The sequence below is a fragment of the Amyelois transitella genome, chromosome 2 (assembly GCF_032362555.1).
Source record: "Amyelois transitella isolate CPQ chromosome 2, ilAmyTran1.1, whole genome shotgun sequence".
Taxonomy (NCBI): Eukaryota; Metazoa; Arthropoda; class Insecta; order Lepidoptera; family Pyralidae; genus Amyelois; species Amyelois transitella.
The window spans coordinates 12,216,482-12,244,399 of NC_083505.1; the positions used below are offsets into that span (position 1 = coordinate 12,216,482).

A 27,918-nucleotide genomic window follows, 5' to 3' on the forward strand; every position below is an offset into this window, starting at 1 on the left:
CGTGATTCAATACACTTATCATTGTCCTCATCTTCAATACCAAAAAGTATTATTTATGTTGAAAAATTCTGGAAAAGGTGAGGTCGAGAGTGCCTGAAATTGACGAGCTTTATAAAGTAGGCAGAGATTTTTAAGTATGTATGTCTGAAGTACTGTGTATAATATCAGTTTGTAGCCTTTCCTACGGTAATTTTAATTATTTCCTATGCGTTAAGTAAAAGTGGAAAGAAGGTTCTAATTCTATTCATTAATTTATATAATCACATCTATATTCCTAGCAGGGTGGACAGAGACAACAGCCTTGAAGGCCACGTTCAGCTGTCGGGCTTCTTAAAGGAGCGAAATCCTGGGAAAAGCTTGTGAATTAATAAAATATCCAAGTACGAGTAACTTCTCTTAAAATTTGACGGCCTCTGTGGTGCAGCGATTGTGTACAGATTAAGTTAGCCTCGAAGTAAGCTCGAAACATGTATTACGAGATACTAACTCAATTATGCTAAATTTTATAATAATTATATGTATAGATAAACAACCAAGACCCAGGCCAATTATAAAAAGTTCGTTTCATCATCATGCCCCGACCAGGATTCGAACCCGGGACCTCCGGTGTCACAGACAAGTGTATTACCGCTGCGCCACAGAGGCCGTAAATATTATGCAGCTATTATGATCTTTCACTAAAAACAGTCCATACTCTCATTTAAAATTTGAACCGGCCCTCGCTATCTCTAAATTTCTAAAAGGTGTTTTTATTAAAATAACCTAAAAGCTGTATAACGTAGCTTTTCCAAAGCTCTACTGAACTTAAAGCCCTTTATTGTAGCCCTCGGCTACTGTATTATCCCTAAGCTTTAAATATCATACTTAAAGTAAATTTATCTATATTCTTGCTTGTAATTAACATTTCTTATTAAGGTTGTTCAAAAATTATTATAAGACTAGGCAGAAAGCTGTGTACCTAGTTTTCACTTAGGCTTTATAAAGCATTTAATTTATTTTTAACGTAAAAACCGCGCATGCCGTGTGGTTCCCGGCACCGACAAGGACCACTCTACCTCGTTCCCATGGATATCGTAAAAGGCGACTAAGGGATAGGATTATAAACATGGTATTTTTCTTTAAGGTGAAGCCAATTCTCGTACGGTATTAGAAAAATACTTACAACAAATTGCATTAATATAGAAAATACCATCTGTATCAACAGCTTCCCACGTAACCTCGTTACAAGATGCTGTGAAGATGTCCAGAAGGCGGGAACAAGGGAATCGTGTTAAAAATATTAAATTAGTATCTACAAGTTACCACCGAGTAAGACGGGGAAAGACGTTTCTAACTTTATTTATTTATTTATTTACTTTAGGTAGGTACGAGTATGTATTCACAATACAATCGATAACATAGTCTTCATTAATAAAAACTTAACTCTATGATCTAAAGTGGTACCCAAAAACGCACAGCTTAGTCGTTAACATATTAAAATACAAAAAAAAAAAAAAAAAAAAACTCAAGAATACACAATAACCAGAATAAAGAAACATATCACTGAAATAAATCACACGTTTCATTGTCTAATGTGTTAACTTTGACATCCATATTCATTTATTTGCCAATTAATTTAGGTAGTGCCGTGTGGTTCCTGTCACCGTTATTAAAAAATTATAGGACCACTCCGTCTCTTTCCCACGGATGTCGTAAAAGGCGATTACGGGATAGGCTTATTAACTTGGGATTCTTCTTTTAGGCGATGGGCTTGCAACCTGTCACTATTTGAATCTCAATTCTATCATTAAGCCAAACAGCTGAGCGTGGTCTATCAGTCTTTTCAAGAATGGTGACCCTGTCTACCCCGCTAGGGATATAGACGTGACCATATGTATGTATGTATAGTTGGCACATTATTTTAGATATAATTATAGGTAATCTTTATCTACATTTAATTTTAACAAAATAAGTAAAACAAGTTTTGGTTTTTTTCAAGTCTGCGACTGTGGTGTGACATATCTAGTATGTTAATACTGTTGGTTGGTGTATCAATTAAATAAATAACATTTTATTTTATGCGGGACAAATTACACAGATTGAGTGAGCCTCGAAATAAGTTAGAGACTTGTGTTACGAGATGCTAACTCAACGATACTATATTTTATAATAAATACTTACTTATATACATAGATAAACATCTAATCCATCTCATCATGCCCTGGCCGGGAGTCGAACCCGGGACCTCCGGTGTCACAGACAAGCGTACTACCGCTGCGCCACAGAGGCCGTTTTATTTAATTGTAATTATTCCTAATCTTACATTTGTAAAAACGATTCAATATGGAATCCGCTATCTTATAACTATTAGGTACGCTGAGCTGTAACGAGATGGAAGTTTTTCAATATGGTCGTCGGAACAATTTGAACAAGAAAATTTCGAGATCAGTGACATGGACATAACGATTCTTTTATTTTAGAATTTTCTCGAAGGAAAAATCTTTTGTTTGAACGCCATTTTGTATTAAAATGTTTGTAAGTTTGTGACATCAAATAAATTATTTTAATAATTTGTTCGAGTAAGTATTAAAGTTAAAGTGCTAAAGTATATTTGCTTAAGTTGCGAATTAAAATTGTATTATAAAATTACAAATGTTTTCTCAACTAAACAATATAAAACTATACAATACAATAACTCTTTATTGCACCAAAATAAATTACAGCAAATTCATAATCATATAAGTATTTAAAACAATGATTTTTCTTTTTTAAGAATGAGATCTTTTTCTGTAAGTCAATGTATGTTAATAAAACATGTTTTACGTAATTTTGACTTGAAAAATTATCCCTCGATAGAAGATTTTTTTGAGAGAGTTACCCGTATTTTTTTAAGTATAATAAGTATACACTATACTAATAGTTTTTCAATGATAAATTTTAAAATTCAATAGCACGTTAATAAAACCAAAAAAATTAATTTTAAGTATAATAACCGCAGAGTCGATTGTAAAAACATCGAAATGCCGCAAATATAGATAGCGAGCAATCAAAACTAAAACTTGGCGCGCTCCCAACATTTAGTGTTGCTAAACAAATAAAAGATATATCGATAATTAACACCGCTTAGTTACGTTATCAATAGCATAGCATGGGGTAATAAGGACCTTCATTTATTGAGTAAGATAATTTACTAAAATGAGACTCGAAATATTGTTATTTTAAAGATGAAAATTCTCATTTCAAATTTGTATTTCACCGTAGTTTCGAATTTCAGCTGTTCAGTATACCTACATACTTACTGCAGAAACAAAGGAAAACATATCCCATTGTTTTGTTACGGTAGTAAATTACGTCCAGGAAGCGTTCGTATGTTTTAAATAAATAAATAAATAAATAATCTTTATTTATATTTTTTGTAGAAAAACAGTTTTTTAAATAAACAGTTACATTTAATTGTTTCATAATACTTGGTCGTAAAACATAAAAGCATGAGGCCAAGCGTTGTACCAAACCTGTCATCTATTTTTATAAAAAAATAAATATTGATTGATTGTGATCGATATTATTACCTATAAGCAATATTTTAGTAACTACTTAACCATTTCACTTCAAAATTAATTAAATACTCAAGTGGGTACTTATCGATAATTACCCACCGTCTGTTTCTTAACATCACTAGTTACCTCCAATAAAACAGTTGATCCTCCATCTCGCTCATTGATTTGTATGATTTACCTGGCTTTTCGAATGCCTTTATAACTTTCTATTGATTTTGAGTTGAAGTTTATTGGCTCAATAACTTTGTTAACTTCGACTTGATAAATAAGTTAATAAAAGCTTCCATGCTGATAAAGTTGAGATTCTTCTTGTAAGTGATGAGCTAGTAACCTGTCACTATTTGAATTACAATTCCATTATAAAGCTTTACGTCTTTCAACCTTTTCTGAGACTGTTCTCTCTCTACCCCGAAAGGTAGTTACCAGCTCTGTCTACCCCGCAAGGGATATAGACGTAATAATAAATATATGTATGTAAGCATGCTGATCTTGTAGCGAAGACAAAACATAGTTGTTTTTCTTCTTGTAAAAGGTAATCAAAGGAAAAGTAGACGTAGGATTTTTCTTTTGTCAAATGGCTACCATTCATTGAATCTTTTAACTCATTCCAAATCACCCACTCGCATGGTTTGACTGGAATAAACCGTAGGAAAAAATCCCTTCATATGACCGTCGTTTATATGTTTATTATAAGTTATTATACTTATGTAGGTATAAAAAATATGGAGGTAAAAAAGATAACGAAAATGTTCAGGCTTCAGGATAATACAAAACAATTACGATATACCTACATATTTAATACAATTCCTTTATCAAGCTATTCAGCTGAACGTGGTATGTTCGAGACTATTTGGCTCGGTCTAATGCGTAAAGGATTATGAAATGTTGAATACCTACCAACTTGTTTTATTCCAATTGTGTGGAAACTAAAAAAATTATTTAAGAATTAAATAATACTCCGACAAAATGTCAAACTTATACAATACAAGCATTGGGGATCAATTCCATCAGTTTTAGAGAGCAATGATGACAGACACACGAATGAGTCGATAACTGTAACCACTAGATAATTTCCAAGGCCTGCCAATAAAAACAATACTTGCTTAACAATTCGATAACGATACCATTATCGATATTAATTCAAATGACTAATCTAAAGAAGCGTAGTCGCATGATGACATCACTACAAGGTCGATAGATACAGTACGGAAATTTCGCCCTCCCCACCATCGCCTCCGTGGCGCAATCGGCTAGCGCGTTCGGCTGTTAACCGAAAGGTTGGTGGTTCGAGCCCACCCGGGGGCGTTTATTTTTGTTTTTTATTTTTTCTACTACTTTTAGTATTTGAGCATAGTTTATAAAATAGGAAATGAGTCATGAGAGAGGTGCGCTGCTCTTGCCTTATATTTTCTTTAAGATTGTTTTGTGTAAGGACATTAGTTTGATTGCTAACCGATGTTTTACGGCGAGGGAAAACAAAGTGACATTTAGTCAATATAAATTGTATTCATTAACCTATCAGTAAGGGTCCCCTGTGAGAATACCAAGGTCAGGGAATCGCTTCATGTAAAACCTTGACTTTGGTCACAGGCGAACCCCGACCTACTCCAGAGTGGTGAGGAGGCAATCGGGACTAATAACAGGATGACATCATGAGAATAAAAAATCGAGCATAACCTGTTTGTGAACTAGGTAAGGTTGCTAACATTTCAATAGTTCATTAAAGAGTTGTGGATTCAGGACAGACGGTATTACCTATTACTTGGCTGATAAAGAACTTATTATTTTTTTAAGAATTGTAGATAAAATATATTTTTCAATGCACAATTTTCAGTCTCTCGAAATCTGACTCACTGACTGATAGACACTCTGAACTTCCAGTTTCCACTATTTCTTTTTATATGTACAAATTACTGATTATTTAATACAACTCCTGCGCCGTTATACTCAAACATCCAAAGATAGAGTTAAGTAACATTAATTCAAAAGAACCGGAATCGTAAACATTTCTATAGTTCATTAAATTCAGTACATACAAGAGAAACTAGAAATTGTGGTGGCCGATAAAAATGTTGCGCACGTCTGCTTTCCGGGAGAGAAAAATTGCAACATCCTGCTTATAATTTTTAGTTCAGGTGTTTCGAGGTAATTTATTTAATAATAATTCGAGGTAAATTTTGTATGAGTTGGTTTGAATAAACTATAATCTGATTGCATTATATTACTGTTACTAGCTGTGCCCGTGACTTCGTCCGTGTGGAATAGTTATTTTGGGCATCATTGAAGCCCTCCAGGATGAATAATTTTCCCCGTTTTTTTCACATATTCCATTATTTCTTTGCTCCTTGTAGTTGCAGCGTAATGTTATATAGCCTATAGCCATCATCGATAAATGGTCAAACAATTTTTCAATTCAAACCAGTAGTTCCTAAAATTTACGCGTTCGAACAAACAAACAAACCCTTCAGCTTTATAATATTAGCATAGATTAAATAAATATATACGTTGCAAATTACACAGATTTTGTGACATATTCTATACATTCTTCAGTTTGTAAATAAGACCTCCATTTGAACTGTATATTTATTGTTATCATACACGTACTATAAGAATATTTTTTAACAGTCCACAAGTTAGTGAAAACCGTATCTAATGAATTTCATCCATTCGTTTTATTATTTTTTAGTTTAGTTGGTTAGTTTATTCATAAGTGGCTTACGTTTGACTCAATCCAAAGCAGCTGAACAAACACACCTACGCAATCATTAAAACTATTATCGCTTTGAATTCAGTAGATAACTGAAAAGATTTTTTTTCTGATTATAATTTCTCGAATAGTATAGGTATTTTCATGACATAATAATATAATAATAATTTTTTTAACTACATATTTATTATCTATCTATATAGTATTTGTTATTGTATACATTTTTCTTTTAAAAAAGTGCCATCTATTGAATAAATCAGTCCAAAGCTGAAATTATACAATTATGATAACAATATAATATAAGAACAATAATTATTAATTAAAATAAATAACAAAACACTATATTCCTGATATATAGAAATGGTTACATATAATATAAATACATTTCTAGACAAAATGAAGGTAGAATACTCTAGCTCCAAGTTATAGCGGTAAAAACCTGGACAAGGGCGCCCTCTGCCGGCGACAATCACAAGATTTATTGTCGACTGCGGCGCGGCGGGTGGAGTACAACTATTTCTAACTATGAACTTGTATTTTCACTCTTTATGTTAGAAAAAGGATAAGGGAATGTTGTGATGTGAAAGAAGATGTAGTTACAGGAATAGAAAAGGGTATGTTAAGATGGTTCGGTCATGTGGAGAGGATGAATGAAAGCAGGTTGACTAAGCAGATATACAAGGAGAGTGTGGAGGGAAAGGTCGGAGTGGGAAGACCTAGACGAACGTATCTTGATCAAATTAAGGACGTCCTGGTAAAGGGTCAGGTCAAAAGTACCCGAAACCGCCGAGCTTGTATGAAGAGAGTTATGAATGTGGACGAAGCGAAAGAAGTATGCAGAGATCGTGGCAAGTGGAAAGAGGTAGTCTCTGCCTACCCCTCCGGGAAAGAGGCGTGATTTTATGTATGTATGTATGTTAGAAAAATTCTAAATTATAGGAAACTCAACCGTATGATTTTTTACGTAAAGGTTACCTGAATATTTTTATTTTAATAAAAACAAATAATCTAGGGCTTCTACCTCCTTGCCCTGTCCCCATTATATCCTAACCTCTCTGGAGAGTTGAGTAAAAAATACGAAAGAAACAAGGTTTTTCGTTATAGCTGCGTATAATTTGTGAATTTCAGCTTTCGAACTATTACGGTTTATGAGATACAGCGTGGTGACAGACAGACGGACATACAGAGAGCGGAGGCTGAGTAATAGGGTCCCGTTATTACCTTTTTGATACGGGACCCTAAAAATGAAATAAATTTACGTTTTACATCAACACAAATACCATGCTTTTAAATGGATCTCAATTAATTAACCTGCTTCGCTACCTGACAAAATAAGAAGCTTTCTCTTTCAAATTTTACTAAGAAAGAAAGAGACAAAAGATGAAATATCCTAATTAGACCACCCGATGTTTCTGAAACATTTGTATCTTTTTTGTTAATTGTTAATAAAAATGTGATGGTTGTTAATTAATTTACTATGAGAATCACTGGTTTAATTTGTTCTTATGATACACAAGTATTTGTTAATTATATTGTTGTAAAATATTAATTAATTAGAGTTACATAAACTTATTACAACTGTTTTTTTAAGAATATGTTAATTATGCCTATTCTTAGGGTACATAAAGTGAATGAAATATGCATACATTGTATGGCAAGTGGAAAATTTAGCCTCTCTGCCTACCCCTCCGGGAAAGAGGAGTGGATTTTACGTTATGGGTTTTTTTTTCTACTTAACTTGGGATTCTTCTTTTATGCGATGTACTTGCAACCTGTCGCTATTTGAATCTCAATCCCTCATTAGGCCCTACAGCTAAACGTGACCTTTCAGTATTTTCAAGACTTTTAGCTCTGTCTACTCCGCAAAGAATATAGACGTCATTATATGTATGTAAGTCATTCACTCATTAAATAAAAAAAAATATCATTACATGCAAAGACTGTGAAAGTATTTCGAGGTTTAAGCCCTCTTTTGCGTATCCGCAGGCCAAAGCGGTCTTTAATAGGTCCAAATTTGATAAATAGTCCTCAATTATTCTGAAGCATCCATCAAACTCTTTCAAATTTATTCATTTAAGTATACGGTTGCTACAATTTTAAAGCAATTTTTAGAATGCTGCGTATTTAAACGTATTTCGAAGATTTATGAATTAATGTTTTATTTTTCTTACCTTCAAAGCTTAAAAAGCGGGTATAAAGGACACATGGACGGATAAGAACACCTATGTGTATGTAAATTTTTTATCTTTAAAATCATTTACAATATAATTCATTGTCAAAACAATATGTTTTCAAATGTTAATTATTTTAAAGTATTATGCTATTTCATGTAAACATTAACTATGCTCTGATAAATAAAAAGTATTTGTATAATTAGATTCAAATTGAAATAACGACATCCCTTAACTTTTAATATTTTTATCTACGCCATCTCAGACTATAAATCTTACAAGGGTCGTTTATACCATGCGATACACACACAGTCCTCAAATTTCCATAAATCATCATTCAGTCATTATAACAGGTTTTAGGCGAGTTCTAGTGGTATTTATTCATTGTTATCATAAGTGCACGTAAACAAATAAACTAAGTATTACAATAGTTAAAAAAAAAAGTAAAATATTACGTAGGAAACAAAAGTTATGCCTATTAGGATGAAATCGTCTTAATAAAGGGTTGCAATAGCAGATCTTGATATTAGTTAAACAAAAAATAACTATACCGGTACTTTCAGTGTTGCTCAGGTACCGATTTCTTGTACCGGTACCAGCTGAACACGGTAAGTAACTATTGCAACGCAAACCTAAAAGAAAAATCTCGAGTTTATAAGCCTATCCCTTTGTCGCTTTTAACGCCATCCATGGGAAAGAGATGGAGTAATCCTATCCTTTTTTCAATTAGTGCTGGGAACCACACGGCACTCAATTCTATCGCTAAGCCAAACAGCTGAACGTGGCCTATCAGTCTTTTCTAGACGTTGGCGTCTACCCTGCAAGGGATATAGCTGTTATTAAATGTATGTATGTTTGTATTCTAGTAATTCTAAATCACTTCTACAATCTAGCCGACAATGGCGGAATATTCAATCAAGTCCTCCTATTAAGTTTGCAGCCTATATGTAAACTTCTTTTTCGCTAATTAATAAAAAATAACCATAATGTACGGATGAAGAGAGGTTGCAGGGAAGCATCGTAGGTATTTTTTATACATACATAAAATCACGCTCTTTCCCGGAGGGATAGGCAGAGACTACCTCTTTCCACTTACCACATTTTTATCGGCACATAAAATACGAAATCGTACGGTGGTCGGATCGCATCGTGACGGAGCGTGTAAACGGACTGCGTTTAAACGCTTGAATATTTATAAAAAAGGGAACCTTCTAACAGCGGGCTGTCCTTTTTATAGCCCGTCCTTATAAATGTGTGTTTTTAAGGAATTTATGTCGGACATGTGCACTTGTGTGAAACAGCTACCATTAGTGGGAGAATTACAATTTTTCTACGGGAGACAGCATGTAAGGATATTATTAAAGAGTTTTAAATGCAAAGTTAGAGTTTTTGTTTAGTTTGGTGAATTATAAATTAGTTTTTGTTATTGCCGTGCTGTATTGCCATGTGGTTCCTGACACCAATACCAGGAATAAAGAATAGAACCACTCCATCTCTTTCCCATGGCGAAAAGGCGGTTAAAGGCGACTAAGGGATAGGCTTACAAACTTGGGATTATTTTTTGGCGACGGGCTAGCAACCTGTCACTATTTGAATCTCAATTCTATCATTAAGCCAAAAAGCTGAACGTGGCCATTCAGTCGTTTCAAGACTGTTGGCTCTGTCTACCCCGCAAGGGATATAGATGTCACCATATGTATGTATTTGTTATTGATTGATTTCATAATAACTATTTTCGGTAGATTGAAAAATATAACTAAGATATTTATTAACATAAAAGACAAATTATTTAGAGTTATTGCTCAAATACTTGCGTAAATTTATACCATAGACCCGCAACTAAGCAATATTTACACGCAAAAATATACTAACAGAGAGCGTGTAACATCTACAGCCTTATAAATACAACTAAATAAGGGTTGAACAGCTTTTGTGGTACATTCATAGGTAATGGAGCAGGAAAGTTTACGGAAAAAAAAGGAAAAATAATGGATTTTCCGCGGCAATGTTGTACCTAATATAGAAATGTTTTGTTATTGCTATACGTGGTTCAATGTTAACTGCTTTTTGTGTTCAATATTAGTTAAGCTTAGAATAGAACTTTCCAACATGATTTCCATGAAAATTATTATTAAATTCTGTCTAAATAAGTCTTACGGCTACGATAGTTATAAATGCAGCGGTAATAAAATTAAACCAAAAAATTATAGTTTAAAAAAAAACTAAAAAACTACGCTTTTATTGCTAATCAAACTAAAAAATAGAAAATAAAAATTAATGACAAAGGAATTCAGTAGTAGCAAGTCGAACAATCAATTATAGTCAGTTGTAGTAGTAATTACCTCGGATTAAAATTATAACAAAATTAAATTTATAAACAAAACAATTTAAATCAGAGTAAAAAGCGTGGGGTGCCTGATGTAGTAAATATTAAAATCATTCTATTAGCATATATTTATGACAAGAGAGTTATGAAAATTAAGTAAAATGCACCCCACGCTTTTTACTCTGATTTAAATTGTTTTGTTTATAAATTTAATTTTGTTATAATTTTAATCCGAGGTAATTACTACTACAACTGACTATAATTGATTGTTCGACTTGCTACTACTGAATTCCTTTGTCATTAATTTTTATTTTCTATTTTTTAGTTTGATTAGCAATAAAAGCGTAGTTTTTTAGTTTTTTTTTTAAACTATAATTTATTTTCTATTTTTTAGTTCGATTTGCAATAAAACAGGTAGTTTTTTAGTTTTTTTATACAATTATTTTTTGGAAGTTAACACTTCTGGTATAACTATCTTACTAGAAAAGACTTTCGCAACCATGCGCCCATCGCCGGAGGCTTTCACAACTAACTTTCTTAAAGTTATATGTGGCCTGATTGGATTAAATCTCATAATATTCTGATCATCATGATTCTTTTTAAGGCAATGGGCTTGCAACCTGTCACTATTTGAATCTCAATTCTATCTTAAAGCCAAATAGCCGAACGTGGCCTATCAGTCTTTACAAGACTGTTGGCTCTGTCTACCCCGCAAGGGATATAGACGTGATTATATGTATGTATGATGATTGTTAAACCCAGTTGAAAAGAATTTTATAGTGATAAATCACTGTTAATAATATTTTTGACTATCCAGCAAACGTAATAATTTTCGATTGTGGCCTTGCCAGGAATCAAACCACAAGATTAAGAGGCAGATTGATACAGGAACAAAAATATTTCAAACATACCTCCACTGCCTTTACAACCAGGAACACAACAAAGTTTATCTGAAGACATCGTGGCACTTTTGTTGTAAAATCTGTCTTTCACAAAAACAAACACAAACTTGGGACTCCTATCTCAAATAATAAGGTACTTTTTACAGGAGTCCTATCTCAAAATATCTGCACAACACAGTAAACACAGTCAGAGTCCAATCTCAGATGATAAAATCACACGAATATCCGGAAGAACAAAGCTCGACTCAACGGAAGATTCCAAACTCAAAATAACGACAAGTTATCAGCACAAAACAAAGTGCAAATAGGTAAATACACAGGCACCGGTAAAAAACAACAGAAAGAAAGTTTACAGGTGTTCGAATCGAATTCAATCAAAACTTACTGCAAAACTTATTTGACATAAACTGTCACTCATTTTCCAAACGAGTATTACAGTGTTGCTATTATAAATAGGCAAAAGATACCTAATGTTAATTCAAGAATTGCATTAATATGTTAAATACGTATTAAATATCGCAAAGTTCTGTAGGTAGTAACTTTATTCTTGTATTATTGTAAATTTAGTTGTTCAATTTTCATTTATTACTTTTGTTTTATTACTTATATATTTTTTATTGTTTTAAAATATTCTACTAATTCTACTATTGTTTCTAATGGTAATTCTAAATGGAGCAATGCGATGAAATAAAGAAGCCTCAGGTTAATAGTAACATTATATGGAAATATATTACATCTCTTTTTGACTCATTATACGTCAGAACTTCTTGGTTTCTTGTATGGAGATTACTGGCACTGGTGCTATCTCTGTCTCTCTTACTCTCATACGAAGGATCTAAAAATGAATTTATTAATCCTGGCAATTTTAATAAGGATAATGAGAAACTCTTATCAAAATATTGCATTGTCATCGGTCCTTGATACGTGTGCAAAGTTCCAAGTTGATCAGATGTTTAGAAATCAGTGAAAATTAAGCTCAAAGATTCCGTTACATACATACATACATACATACATACAACCCAAGCTAATAAAAGCGTAGTAAAAAGAAGAGACCTCTAAAATTTTCGGAAGCCATTAAACAAGACAATTGACTGATACATACATACATACATATAATCACGTCTACATCACTTGCGGAGTAGACAGAGCCATCGCCTAAAAGAAGAATCCCAAGTTAATAAACCAATCCCTTAGTCGCATTTTACATACCACCAAAATATAAATATGAAACTCGATTACAATACAACTGAAAAAAAAATACCTACCCGAAAATTCCCTAAATAAATTTATGCAAATTGCATTTTGCATTAAAAAGTGCATCAGTCCCGTCCACCGGGTTGTTTACATATCAAATGACGTTAGTTTACGAGATATGCTCCAGAATGCAATGCAGATAGACGAGCCGGCCAACCCATTATTATTGTATTATTAGTCAACTGTGCCGTGTGGTTCCCGGCACGCGGCCTGTCAGTCTTTTCAAGAATGTTGTCTTTGTAGGTAAATTTACACCGCATAGGGATATAGACGTGACTATATGTATGTATGCATGAGCAGTTATTGAAAAACAAATTACCGACTTCAATAATAAAACCGCAGAACTCATGGAAATCGAAAAGGATTTAACCAAATAAATATTTAAGCTTCATAATAATGAGGCGATATGACCCCACACACAATTGTTGTGAAAACCACATTTAATAACCCCCAGTAAATTTTAATGGAATTCACCTTTTTCTGTTTGAATGCAATTTTGTGAATTAATTGCATTTTGTTAATACCTAAATGGAATTAATTTATCTACGTTGAGATACGGTAATTTTACAATTTTTCAATAATTAAGAGTCCAGATTAAGGGTACCTTTTATCCCGGTAAAACCTATAGTAAAGAAAGATATGGGTTCAATTCTAAAGTGGCGGAAACCACACGGCAAACTAAGACTTTAACATTCAAAATAATCTGCGACGAAAAATTAATATATATTATGAATCCTAAAAAATACAGTATTTATTGAGAATTTCCGCTCTTAAAGGCTGAAATATAAATGTTCCATGCAGCAGTTGGTCATAATTTTTAAAACAGAATTATTGATAAGGCAAAACAATATTTTGCCATAGAGAATGGTCCGCGCCGGGAGTCGAACCGGCAGTGCTTTTAAAACCCATTATCATTGGGAACGGAGCCGCTCTGTACGAACTCCACTGAACATAAAGGTGGGGTGCTAGTATGGGCTTTTGAAAATTAATAAAAAAAAAGTTTTTGCGCATTTAAAAGGAAATATCCAGTATTATCATACTACTTATATTATGAACGTTCGAGACTTGTGTTAAGAGATGCTAATTTAGCAGTACTATATTTTATAATAAATACTCATATAGATTCAAGACCCAGGCCAATCAGAAAAAGTTGTCTTCTCATCGTGCCCTGGCCGGGATTCGAACCCGGGACCTCCTGATGTCACAGACAAGCTTACTACCACTGCGCCATAGATGCCATCTATTGAATGGAACTTTTTACTATTTTAGCAGAGAACCCATGAACTGTAAGGCCATGTTCAACTTTTAAATTCAAATTGATAGGTTGCTGGCCCACCGCCACAACACAACACAAGAATACTAAGTTTTAACATCAAATTACAATTTAGATCGTAAAATATTAATTTCTACCAAAAACAACTTAATGTTATTATCGGGACCACTTGCTAATTGATGGCGGAAAGTATCATCTTATGCAGATACATACGAGACTTTTTACTTCGGGTTATTTTAACAACAAGTTGCAACTAGTACAACATGATAATATGATAATTCCGACACAGCAGAATTCAGACTTAATACATTACAATTACATAATGATCACTCAAAAAGATGGAACGTCCACGTTCATCTGGATGTCTTATATAGTAAACTGCAGAAAATGTAACAAACTGTTGAAACGCTGCATCTTGGACCACAACTCAAAATTAATAGCAAAGAGCAATTCAATAATGCTCGAATGATTTTTAATATTCGAACAATTCTCAGAGCCGATGTATTGTCCATTGAGCGACCAATTTTGGCAGACCAATAAATCCGACAATTGCCGATCCTACACCTCTGAAAATAAAGCGCATTTTGATTTGCCCCTAAATATTTAAAATACCGTTTGATCCAGCATGTGGGAATAAAAGGGAAGCCGAAAATTTTGCGGTCGATTGCGCTTCTCCATAAGAGATTAGCAAGTTTTTAATATCCAATATTTATTTTTCATGGCCTATTGAACATTGGAGATGTTTAATATAATAGTTTTGGTCTTTTATGACAGCTTAAAGGGAGATAGAGCCTTAGATTTTCGAATGCAAGGGCAATATAGGGAGGTTAGGGGAGTTGTAGACAGGTAATAAAAAAAAATTAAACGTATTCACAACTGGTTTTTAAATGACTTCACAAGAACGTCATGTAAATTACACACGATTGACATCTTACTATACTAGTCTTTAAAATATCAAGCAAAGTTGAAGGCGGCCTGACTGTCTTGATTTACTTGGCGTGTAAAATTAGTACCTTAGTAGTTATTTTCAATGCATAACATTAGGACAAAGTACATTTTATTAACATTGATTTCATAGTAATAAACTGAAAAAACTATTAAATTGAGTGATAATTCTTCCCTGTATACGTCATAAATATAATTACTATTTCATTTTAATTAAATCATAACAAATACCATAAGAAAATATTCCTCGGACATTTTGAGTGACGTTAAAACTTCCTAATGATCCAACTGGAGGTTTCTCCCGCTTTTTTCGCCGCAACTCTTTGAAAGTTGCCACAAAAGGCCCGAACTATCGCTGTCACTTATCAGCAAAGCGAACTCTTTAGGAACCACAACTGGAAATATTTAATTGCATTATTTTTGAAGCGAGTGGAAATTTCCCACTCGAGCGCCGCTTTGTGGTAACCCCAGTTTGAATAGTTTTTCTTTTTTTAAAACTCATTTTTATAGTGTTTATAGTGTAATTTTTTAACCCTGTTTTTTTTTCATAGGGATAATTAAAATACAAGGCTCTACTTATAATTAAAGTGACAACAATCACGACAGAGAAGAAGCAGCAAAAAATACTACACTGTATAGATAAATAAAAGAAATTTATTTGACAATACGAAAACTAGAACTCTCAATTTTTAAAGAATTTTAAAACTTGCTGAATGATAACATTTTATCAGTTCATTCTTAAGAACTTTATATTTAGATTAAATACATTTAATGAGATTTGGTAAAGCATCGGTAACCTGAAACTAAACCTTACGAAAGATACCAAACCAAAACAAAACTAACCAACGACAATTTTAAGGACGAGACATTTTCTCGCGGGATATTTTAAAAATTGCTCTTAATATTTCAGCAGTCGACTCAAAGGGTAACTAAATCTTGAGTTAATGAACAAACTTAGCTACTCACTAAAATTAGACAGTTCCTCGCTAGACGCGGATGTCTTAAATAAGGTTAGCTCGCTTAGATGACATAATAAAATTGATTAGTATACTGAACTTGATAAAAATGAAATTGTTTTATTACTTCAATCTCCCGGTTTTAGTCCCGGTTGCATCCTCATCACTCTGGAGAGGAGCCCGGGGTATGCCTTTGACCATCGATCCTGGATTGGGTGAGTCAGGTTTTTATTACATAGGTAAATACATATATAAATCGCGCCTTTTTAGAGGAAGGGTAGGTAGGGTACTTATTTCCACTAGCCACGATCCCTGCATACTTCTTTTGTTACTTCAAGAGTCAAGAGTACCCGAAACCGCCGAGCTTGCATGAAGAGAGTTATGAATGTGGACGAAGCGAAGGAAGGATGCAGAGATCGTGGCAAGTGGAAAGATGTAGTCTCTAAATGATTTTATGTTATGTTTATTTTATCGTATCAATAGATAATAATAATACGTATTTTTCGGTAGCAAATAAAACAATTTAGTAGATTTTAGTTAAAAGACGATGTGAAGCCTACCGTATACAAACAAATACTTTTGGTGGCTGATGGAGCATACTCTTTTGTTGAATAAATATTGCTTTAAGGCCTGTTTTGACTAGCTCGCAATATTTTGAATTTATTTGTGAACAGACTTAATAAATTCGATTATTTAAATGTACTAATACTTATGATAATAAATCGAATAAACTCTAGTATATGCCAAAAAATGAGTTAAAGATTTTTTTAACATTTTTCCCCTTCGTGCCTCAGATGCAAACCTTTATTGGCCCACTTTGATTTCATTTGATGTTGTGTTCATGAATCCCAATTATTATGCTGGTAATTAAAAAATACAAAGAAATCTGTTTGATCTAACAATTTAATGACTCATTCTCCCTAGCTCTCAGATGTAGGGTACTCTTGACCTGACCTTTGGCCAGGCTATCTGTGATTTGGTCAGGGTAACATTCATCACTACATAGTATAAAACAAAGTCGCTATTTTAGTCTATTTGTCTGTATGCTTAAATCTTTAAAATTACGCAACGGATTTTGATGCGGTTTTTTGTAACAGGTAGAGTGATTCAAGAGGAAGGTTTTTATGTATAATTTTTTCCGAATTTTGCACCCGTTCGAAGCCGGGGCGGGTCGCTAGTCTAGTATATAGGCGTTCTTCTTTCTACGTTCAAATCATTCCTACTCTCCAATGAAAACGAAGCTTTAAGTAAACAATACTTTATTTACCTGAGGCACGGGTCGTTTACCGATGAATATCTTCTTAAGGCTCTAATTTCTTTGTAAATATTGTGCATGAGAGGTTTTATATCGTACTAGCTTTGAACCCCAGCTTTGGCCGCGTTAATTTAGCGCCATCGACAAAAAATGCGACGAAATTAGCGCCACCTATAAAAAGCAACTAATTAAACATACAAAAAGTATACCGATTTTTCATCGGTTCAGTAGTTTTTGCGTGAAAGAGTAACAAACATCCATACTGACATACAAACTTTCGCATTTATAAAATTAGTAGGATGGATAGTAGGATTACTGTAAGTACTTAAATCTCTAAGAGTTTCAACTACCTCTGATATTGTTGTCATAAAGACACAATTCAGATTTCATTTAACTTTATTATACAAAGTTTTAATATAAATGAACATAATGGCGTTAGTTTTAATATCACTTCATGTCATGTGATGTGAGTTGTAACGAAGTTATCTTTTATCTCGTAAATTTCGGGCCAATGACATTTGAAACCACAAACATATACATATTATGACGTCTTTATCCCTTACAGGGTAGGCAGAAACAACTGTCTCGGAAAGGCTGAAACGCCACGTTGAGCTGTCGGGTTTAATGATGGAATTGAGATTCAAATAGTGACAGGTTGCTAACTCATCACTTAATGAAGTATCCCAAGTTTATTAACCTTTAGTTTGGAACCACATTTACCTGTTATCACATTTCTACACTTGGAACCAAAGAATCCGAAATCATAGAAGACGTGGTTGGAAAGAAAGTGGGTGGTATGAATGAACCGGCTTATCTCATGGTTGTCATACTATAATGTTTTTATCTTAAATTAAAAAAAAAGAAATAAAGTCTGTCTACAGAAAACACTAAAAATAATTGAAAATTAAATTTTCAATTATTTTTATATAATTGAAAATTAAATTTTCAATTATTTTTATAATGTTTTCTGAAGACAGTTTTTTTTTTTTTTAATATATGTTAAAAAAGTTACAGTATAACCATGAGATACGACGGTATATTCGTTCAATATTCGTTCCAAACGAAAGGCTAATAAAATTTGAAATCTTGTTAGGAGATGGGCTGTCACTATTTGGATCTCAATTTCTTTCATTAAACCACACAGCTCAACGTGGCGTTTCAGCCTTTCCGAGGCAGAGACCACATCTGTCCACATGCCACGATCCCTGCATACTTCTTTCACTTCATCCACATTCATAGGTCTCTTCATGCAAGCTCATCGATTTCGGGTACTCCTGGCCAGATGTTTTGCTAGAACGTCTCCAATTTAATCAAGGCACGTTCATCTAGGCCTACTCACTCCAGCAGTAGGACTTTTGGATTGGGAAATCCTAGAAGGTCACACTTCCTTTTTATATTTACTTAGTGCTTTCATTCATCCTCTCGACATGACCCAACCATCCAAGCATTCCCTTTTTTATTCCTGTCACTACCATCTTCTCTCACATCACAACAAAACAATTAACAGAAAACATTAAACATTAAATAAGCCATTCAAAAACCACACACAAAAGAAACTTTCTATTTGTGAGCCCTCAAGCCGAAGAATTTCAATTTGTGAAATAAAATAGTTTAAAATGGCTTGCGCGCGGCAGTTGGTTGCAGTAGAGAAGAAAATTGGCAATCACCCGTTGCTGCCACCTAGCGGTATACATACATATATCACGTCTTTACGCGTTACGGGGTAGACTGAGCCAACAGCATTGAAGACTGAAAGGCCACGTTCAGCTGTATGGCTAATGACCGAATTGAGATTCAAATAGTGACACGTTGTCAGCCCATATTTTAATACTCGTACAAGCTTTACCTTGCTTGGAACATGCAATTGTTTTTTTATTCGTTACCAAACAAGTTTGGAAGCTTGCACTCCATGAATGTGCTTCTATTCCCTTGGTCGGCTTTTATGGATTATTAGGTCGGAAATAAGGCGGAAACAGGAGATAATAGGGTTTCTCGGGCAGAACCGCGGGAGCTCTTTAGTAATCAATAAATGCAACGTTAATATTAAAATAAAGAGTTTTACCTAAAGAAAAATGTCTTACGTAGTGTTTAAAGTGAAATTAGTATAATAAATACATGTTATATATGCTGTCAAGACCACATGCGTGCTGTGAACATTCGCAGCTGATCCTGACAGTATTCAATAAACATTTCACTTAATGTATTTCATTTTGCAACATAGCGTTTTAACTTATCGAATACTTCCAAAGAATAAATAGGAGGTAAGACTGGTAAGGCCGAATCGGTAAGGTGCCCGGTTAAAATGCGAGATGAGCATAAAGGCACAGGTTCAAATCCCACCTCGGCTATGTACAATGACTGATTTTCGAAGATTTGAATGCCTTACCGATGCTCTAACATTGAGGGAAAACATCGTGATAGAACCTGCACATTCGGTACTGGTAACCGTAACTGAATGTATAACCATGATCCAATAGGTAAGGTTCCCCAGCAAATATGGCGGAGGCGCGAATCGCTTTGTAAAAAAACATAGCGCGCGCAATACAGGATCGTGGTCAGTCACGACTAACGTCATTAAATTTTAGTTTGTTTATAACATATTCAATAAAAGTCTATTTATCCTAATACTAACTGAAAAAATGTCTATTTATCGTAATCCTGACTGAAAAAATGCCAAGTAATGTCTTATAATATATGTATATATAGATTTATAAAAATAGAAAATAAAAGAAGCGTGGGTTAGTGGTCTCAATGTTTATTTCAGAATCTTTTACATCGAATCGGAATCGTAAGTGCAGAGTATAAAAACAGTGCTTATCGGTAAATACATAACAATGCCATCTAGTGCACAACGGGAGAACTACAACGCGTTCAATACATATCGTCGCGTGTCCGTTCCTGATAAATTCTGAGATATTAATTAGATGGCGCTGTTGACAGAAACATACTAATATTAAAAATACGAAAGTGAGTTTATTTGTTTGTTACATCTTCAAGGGTTTCCTACGAAACCAATCTTCTTGAAATTGTACCTTTATATAATTTATAGTCTGGGAAGGACATAAGACCTTCCATCCCAGTAAAAATTATCAAAAATCGTCAAAAAACCTGTTTTCTTTTGTATGTAGCGCTAAATTCGCCGCTCTTTTGTAGGTTGCGTTCAATTCGTTGCTTTCTGTAGGTGGTGCTTTGTAGAGGTTGTTTAATTCGTCGCTTTTTGTACATTGCGCTTTTACTGGTAAAAGCTAGTTTATAATATCTTTTATTCTTTGTTATTTTCTTGTCCTTCATATTAAAAATTGTATGACAATACTGAAGTACCTAATTATATACACAGACATTTAATTGATTGACTGTTGAGAGCTTTTTTTCATTCTTAGTTCAACAATTGTAGAGTGAAAATGGATTTTCTATTTGACGCTAATGGTTTAGAGTAAGTTTCTTAATTCTTTCTTTTTTTATTCCATCCAGCCATTTTAATATTAGAAAGTTAGTTTGTTTGTTTGTAACCTCTTCACCGTTATATTACTGAACTTTTTCATACATATAGTCTGGCATACATATAGAAATTGGGTATCTACATTTCACGCCTGCGGATTCTCGAGTGATAGCTTTTTAACACTAGTGAAACTAACTTTACTTTTCTGCGTTATTTTTCTGTTATACAAACATAACAACAATTATGAACTTCACAGATATTTTATCTAGTCCTCAATTTCGAAAGTGTTGGTTACTTTCCACGCCAAAATTGCCAAACGGATCAAGATTTACTAATCCTACTAATATAATAAACGCGAAAGTTTGTTAAGGTGTATGAATGTAAGTTTGATACTCTTTCATGCAAAATCTACTGGACGGATTTTGATGAATTTTTCAGTAGGTAGGTAGAATAAAAACGAAATCACCGCGGAAAACATAAAAACATGGTGCGCCTGTTCTATATCAAAAGACGAATGACATTATATCCCTATTGACGTGCCATTAGTACCTCAACCTAGGACCGGAACCCCCCGGTGTTGTATCGCCGATACTACTGAGTTTAGAGAGCTCAAACCTGTCATATGTTCCTCGAGAAATGTAGTAAAACACTAAGAAAATAAGTTAGGGTCACCAAAAGTGTCCTCCAGGGGTGCCTTGGGTCTGATTAGGAACAGCAACAAAACCGAGCTACGCGAATTGTCAAGTCAAACACGGTGACCGGGGCTAAAGGTAGGTAAACAGTAAGAAAAAAACATTTAGAATTCGAAACGGAACGGAAAACAAACGATGGTTAAAAATCAAGTGGAACAAATTTTCAGGGGCAAAACCAATCCTTTAGAATTGAAGTATATGAGATATATGAGGAGGAACATGATCTTCATCGGGGGCTGGCCCGGAGACGGGAAGGACGGCGAGAAGCATCCATATAGACGCGTCTACTTATGGTGGAACGCGCTTTTGACGAACAACAATCTGATAGTCGGCTGCTTGTACATAAAGAACAACATGGGGAAGCTGTCTTACTTCGATTTGTGCCAAACGTACATCACTGTTCTTCTGACCGTGATATGCGTAGTAAGTTGAGTAGAACATGAGAACACATTTACATACATACGTATCATCATGCAATGGAAACAGGCGTAGAAAGAGACTATAGATTGCCATTAACTACTATTTCTACAGACCTCTCCCGCTTCCTCCACACTGATTACTCTTCATATTATTATATATTTACTTGACAATTACGGGTACTCCTCACATAATATCTCACATTTTAAGACATTCAATTCGAAGTTTAAAAGTTCCACGAGGCCGGCCACTTTAACAGTCATTATTGTAGTTCCTTTTTTCAATCTATTTTCATACATCCTTATTTCATTGAACTATATGGCACCAAACTAATGTACAATAGATGTGTTTGATATCATCTCTGCCACTCGAACCTTTAGATTGTAGTTGAATGGTGTATGCAAAACCTAATTTTGATCAGGTACTTCAAGGACTTCAGGACTTTTGCCCGGGACTTCTCTCCTGTAGGCATTTCCAATTAAAGTATTAAACCTAATTTCTTTTTTTTATTAAAGAGCCATGAAGTAGAGGTTCCTCCATTCCTCTCTTTTCTCTGTAATTCTCTTTTTACGTGCTAGTATGTTGTTACGTTTACTTTTTGCTTTATTTTAACTAAATACTTAAGATTTACTTTTTCACTTCTTTTTATGGACACGACCTCCATGAAAAACTTCATCACAAGTATACTAGATAGTAAGAATTTGTTTGGGTGTGGTTTATGTAAAATATTTGGTACATTATTTTGATAACCCTTTTGTAACTGAGTGACCGACATGCAATGAACATACAAACTTGCGGGTCTAAAATTTGAAATTTGTCATGTTCCTTGTTTTGGTATGAGGATGGTCTAACTAAAGTAACTTTTTATTTTGTCAGGCAAGAAGTGTTTCGTTTTTGTCAAATAAATACGATCTGTTGTTTGCTGATTTCTTAAAGGACCTTCATCTAATAAACCGACAGCCCGATTCAGAATATGCCAGGAAGGTAAGTCATGTTTTACATTTAGTAGTCATAGAATTAGAAATATTATAATCACATGTTTAACATTTAGTAGTCATAGAATTAGAAATATTATAATCACCCCTTTCAAGTCTTTTAAAAAAACTATAAACGATTTTATTTCGATTTTATTTACTCCTTTTCCTTTATTTATCTTGTACGACATCCGTGGAAAAGAGATGGGGTGTTCCTATTCTGAAAAGCCGCAAACTACACTAGACAATAATTATTTTATATGTATAATAATAATTAATATAATTTTCAGACCATCGTCCGCGTCCACAAGCTGTCTCATTTCTTCACTCTGTACACGATGTTCAACTTTGTATTGGACGTGCTTTTCTTCCTAATCCCATCAACTTACAACAACTTCGCTAAAGGTGGATTCAACTGGCCCCCGCCCGAAAATATTACCTACGAGCATTCCGTCTATTACGAGTTACCTTTCGACTATGAACACAACCTTGGTGGATACATTGTTGTGTTATTGTTTAATACTTACATCACATTATACTGCGCCAGTATTTTCCTCTTCTACGATTTGATAGTCGCTCTATTTGTGTTTCATCTGTGGGGTCATATGAAGATATTGGCTTATGACTTTGAGAACTTCCCTCTGCCTGGCTTCAAGACACCTGGACGCAGCGGTGTGTCCCTAACGCATTATACGAAGGACGAAATGGAGGAGATAGGGTTAAGGTTGCAAGCCGTTATAAATCAACACAAATACGTACTCAGGTATGTTTTCTTGATGTAGGTGGTATTAGTAAACAAGTTTTAGGGTTCAAATTGTGATAGGAAGAAAGATTAGCCAAAAGAACGGTATATCAGGCGGCCCGAATGTTATGACCAATTGTTTAACAGCATTTCAATAATGACTGCTGTATTAAACTGACTCCCAACTTTAAAGTAATCAGCTGAGGATGCACCTGGGTAAAAAGGAACATGCTAAAGGGTTTAAATAAAAGAAAATTAAAAAGTTTTGTAGGGTGTCAAAAAAAAAAGAGTGCGCTCAAGTTCGTGCCATAATTAGGGCGCGTATTTGTGGGTTGACAAAGCCATTAGAGGTGGTGGGAATGTTCCAATGTTACCTTACCTTAACAGCCTATAAAAGAACACTGCTGGACTAAGGCCTACCCCAGGAATGGGGGGGATTTCACTCATAGTCACCACGCTGGGCAGGCAGGTTGGTGACCGCTGTGTCTACTGATTCTGGACAATGTTGCGCTGCTACTACCTCCAGCTTCTCCTAATCACCTCTTACGATACCCGCGGGGAGGTATGGGGTGGTGCTATTCTACTCTGCCGGTACCACATTCCAATGTTAAATACAGTTAATGTTTCCCTGCTGGTCTCCCTGTAATCAGACGAGACGAAGATCTTTCGTGAAGATGTCAAAAATGACTTCAGTCTGACCTCCATGACAGAGTTAACATGACATTTACAGATACTCCGCAAAAATTTCGGATACCGTTGGTGTTAACGTCGCCATATATTACATATTCCATCAACTTAGTGGATGTCTTCTTCTACTGGAATGCTCAGCTTTGGTATGTAAAATACCATTATAAGAATTTTAATAGGCATATAAATCATACATACATACATATCACTTCACGTCTATATCCATAGCGGGGTAGACAGAGCCAACAGTCTTTTTAAGACTGAAAGGCCTCGTTCAGCTGTTTGGCTTGATGATAGAATTGGACTCAAATGGTGACAGGTTGCTAGCTCATCGCCTAAAAAAGAATCCCAAGTTTATAAGCCTATTCTTTTTTTCATTAGTGCCGGGATACTCACGGCACATATAAATCAACATTATGTAAATAAATAAATAAGAAGAACAAATTTAAAATTGAAAAAGAAGAGTTTGAACAGTAGAGAGGAAGATAAACATACCTCGACCTAATCGTGGAAGTCCTCATGAAAGAAAGGTCAGGTCAATAGTTGATAGCTAAAACCGACGAGTTTGCATAAAGAGAGTTATGATTGTCGACAAAGTGGAACAAGCAAGAAGAAAGATGGCCTCTGTCTTAGATTACCCCACTGGGAAAGAGGCGTATTACTATGTAGGTAAAATAAAGGGTCAGGTCAAGAGTACCCGAAACCGCCGAGCTTGCATGCGAAGAGAGTCATGTATGTGAATGAAGGCGTGATTTTATGTATGTAGGTATGTATGTAAGGTAAAGGTTTTATGTATGTAGGTATGTATGTAAGGTAAAGGTTTTATTTACGAAGGAGTTACTCGTGTGTTCCAATTACTTCTTATTACAGGAACCAAAACTATTGATAAGTTTCGGCGCTTTGACTTTAAATCTGACTGAGCTATTGGTACAAACATCTGTCATTTTTGAGCTGTTAAGGTCTATGGTGAGTAATTTTATTGCATATTTCTTCAGACGTGGAACCTTTTCTGCCGTGTGGTTCCCGGCACCAATAGAAAAAAACCACTCCATCTCTTTCCCATGGATGTCGTAAAAGGCGACTAAGGGATAGGCTTATAAAATTGCGATCCTTTTTTAGGCGATGGGCTAGCAACCTCTCACTATTTGGATCTCAATTCCATCATTAAGCCGAGCAGCTGAACGTGGCCATTCGGTCTTTACAAGACTGTTGGCTCTGTCAACCCCGCAAGGGATATAGACGTGATTATATGTATGTATGTGGAACCATTGGCGAAGATCGTCAATCAAGGATTTCCTACTTCATCCAGGCCTCCACTTTTGTTGAGTTTTAACTTAGTTTATATTTTAAGAAAGAGTCTTTGCATCGTGAGGAAACCTGCACCTTCAGGCAACTGAATGTGTGTGATGTGGAACTATGATCGATCCAATATGTGTCAGGTTTACCTGCAAAGGTTGCGGAGGTCATATCGGAGTCACTTCGTGTAAAAACCTGATGCACACAATTCGAATTTCTACTTTATAATTGATGTACTGAAATAATAATATTATTGTAATTTTCAAAAGACCGAGCCACTAATGCGAGGCGCCTACAACATCCCATGGGAGTGTATGGATATCAAGAACAGGAAGCTGGTGCTGATGCTGCTGAGACAGACTCAGATACCAATGGGCCTGAAGGCTATGGGGATGGTGGAAGTGGGCGTTCGGACCATGGCAACGGTAACTATTTTGTCATACACACATAAATAAAATAAATAAATAATAAATATATACGGGTCAAATTAAACAGATTGAGTTAGCTTCGAAGTAAGTTCGAAACTTGTGTTACGAGATACTAACTCAACGATAATATATTTTATAATAAATACTTAGATAGATAAACATCCAAGACCCAGACCAATCAGAGAAAGTTCGTTTCGCATCATGCCCTGACCGGGATTCGAACCCGGGACCTCCAGTGGCACAGACAAGCGTTATTACCGCTGCGCCATAAGGCCGTACATGTATCTCTTTTCCTTCAGTAACAAAATTAGTGTGTAGAGCAACTCATGAGGGGTAAAGTAGATGGAACTAGAGAGAGAGAGATTTACGCATCAGATCTTCTGTGCGCTGGACTGACCAAATAAAATTATACATACATATAATCACGTCTATATCCCCTTGCGGGATAGGCAGAGGCAACAGTCTTGAAAAGACTGGTAGGTAACATTGAGATATTTGACTTGATAATGGAATTGAGATTCAAATAGTGACAGGTTGCTGGCCCGTCGCCTAATAAATAATCCCAAGTTTATAAGCCTATCCCTTGGTCGCATTTTACGACATCAATGGGAACCAGATGGAGTGGTCCTATTCTTTTTTTTATTGGTGCCGAGAACCACACGGCACTGCTACTACTGCTTACCAAATAAAATCAGGAGCGAAAAACCCCGTTTCAGATTTCAACTCATGATGACCACTACTGACTGTTGGCTCTGTCTGCCCCGCAAGGGATATAGACGTGACCATATGTATGTATGTATGACCACTACCAGTGTGTTGAAAGTAAAACGATAAAGAAGGAAATAGAAGATTACCTACATTTGGCTCTGTCTACCCCGCAAGGGATATAGACGTGATTATAAGTACCTATGTATATTATTTAAGTATGTATTTTAGTAAAAAAAATAACTGTTTTACTTTGTTACAGATTCTCAAGACGACTCTTTCATATTACATGATGCTCAGAACATTCACTAATGAAGGTTAATGAGAATTATGATTTCTAGGAATTGATAAATTTAAATTAATTTCCATTTTTTCCACAATCTAGATTTTAAAGATTCTACTTACATTGAAATTATATTTCTACTTTAATGAATATAACACTATCACTTATTGTTTGCATACTATATAACTTTGTGCACGATCACATCACATCTACAAAGATTTTCACAATTTGTCAGCAAGCATTTTGGTTGCAAAACAATAAAAAAAAAATTTAAACATCATAATGTTGTTTTTTTTAAGTCCTGGCCAAAGATCAGGTCTAGAGTACCTTCAACAGGCGAACTAGCATTCAGAGATTGTGACAAGTGAAAAGTCGCTGCCTACCCCTCCGGGAAAGAAAGAAGAAATTTGACGGCCTCTGTGGTGCAGCGGTAGTGCGCTTGTCTGTGACACCGGAGGTCCCGAGTTCAAATCCCGGCCAGGGCATGATGAGAAAAGAACTTTTTCTGATTGGCCTGGGTCTTGGATGTTTATCTACTCGTATATAAGTATTTATTATAAAATATAGTAACGTTGGGTAAGTATCTCGTAACACATGTCTCGAGCTTTCAAGTAAAGATTGTGTGTCTGAACTAGCTTTCAAGTAAAGATTGTGTGTCTGAACTAGCTTTCAAGTAAAGATTGTGTGACTGAACTAGCTTTCAAGTAAAGATTGTGTGTCTGAACTAGCTTTCAAGTAAAGATTGTGTGACTGAACTAGCTTTCAAGTAAAGATTGTGTGTCCGAACTAGCTTTCAAGTAAAGATTGTGTGACTGAACTAGCTTTCAAGTAAAGATTGTGTGACTGAACTAGCTTTCAAGTAAAGATTGTGTGTCCGAACTAGCTTTCAAGTAAAGATTGTGTGTCCGAACTAGCTTTCAAGTAAAGTTT

General features: G+C 34.8%; 1 protein-coding gene and 1 non-coding gene across 2 annotated transcripts; both read left to right on the forward strand.

The window, feature by feature from the left end:
• The first annotated feature begins 4,767 nt into the window (after positions 1–4,767).
• On the forward strand, positions 4,768–4,841 carry Trnan-guu (transfer RNA asparagine (anticodon GUU)). The gene has a single exon. It is a non-coding gene; the product is annotated as a tRNA-Asn (tRNA).
• Positions 4,842–20,726: 15,885 nt separating this feature from the next.
• Positions 20,727–27,027, forward strand: LOC106143644 (uncharacterized). The gene is given in 8 exon segments (NM_001312669.1): positions 20,727–20,758; positions 21,624–21,879; positions 22,750–22,857; positions 23,138–23,610; positions 24,320–24,422; positions 25,147–25,242; positions 25,842–25,997; positions 26,968–27,027. Coding segments are annotated over 8 exon segments (1,284 nt in total).
• Positions 27,028–27,918: the final 891 nt, after the last annotated feature.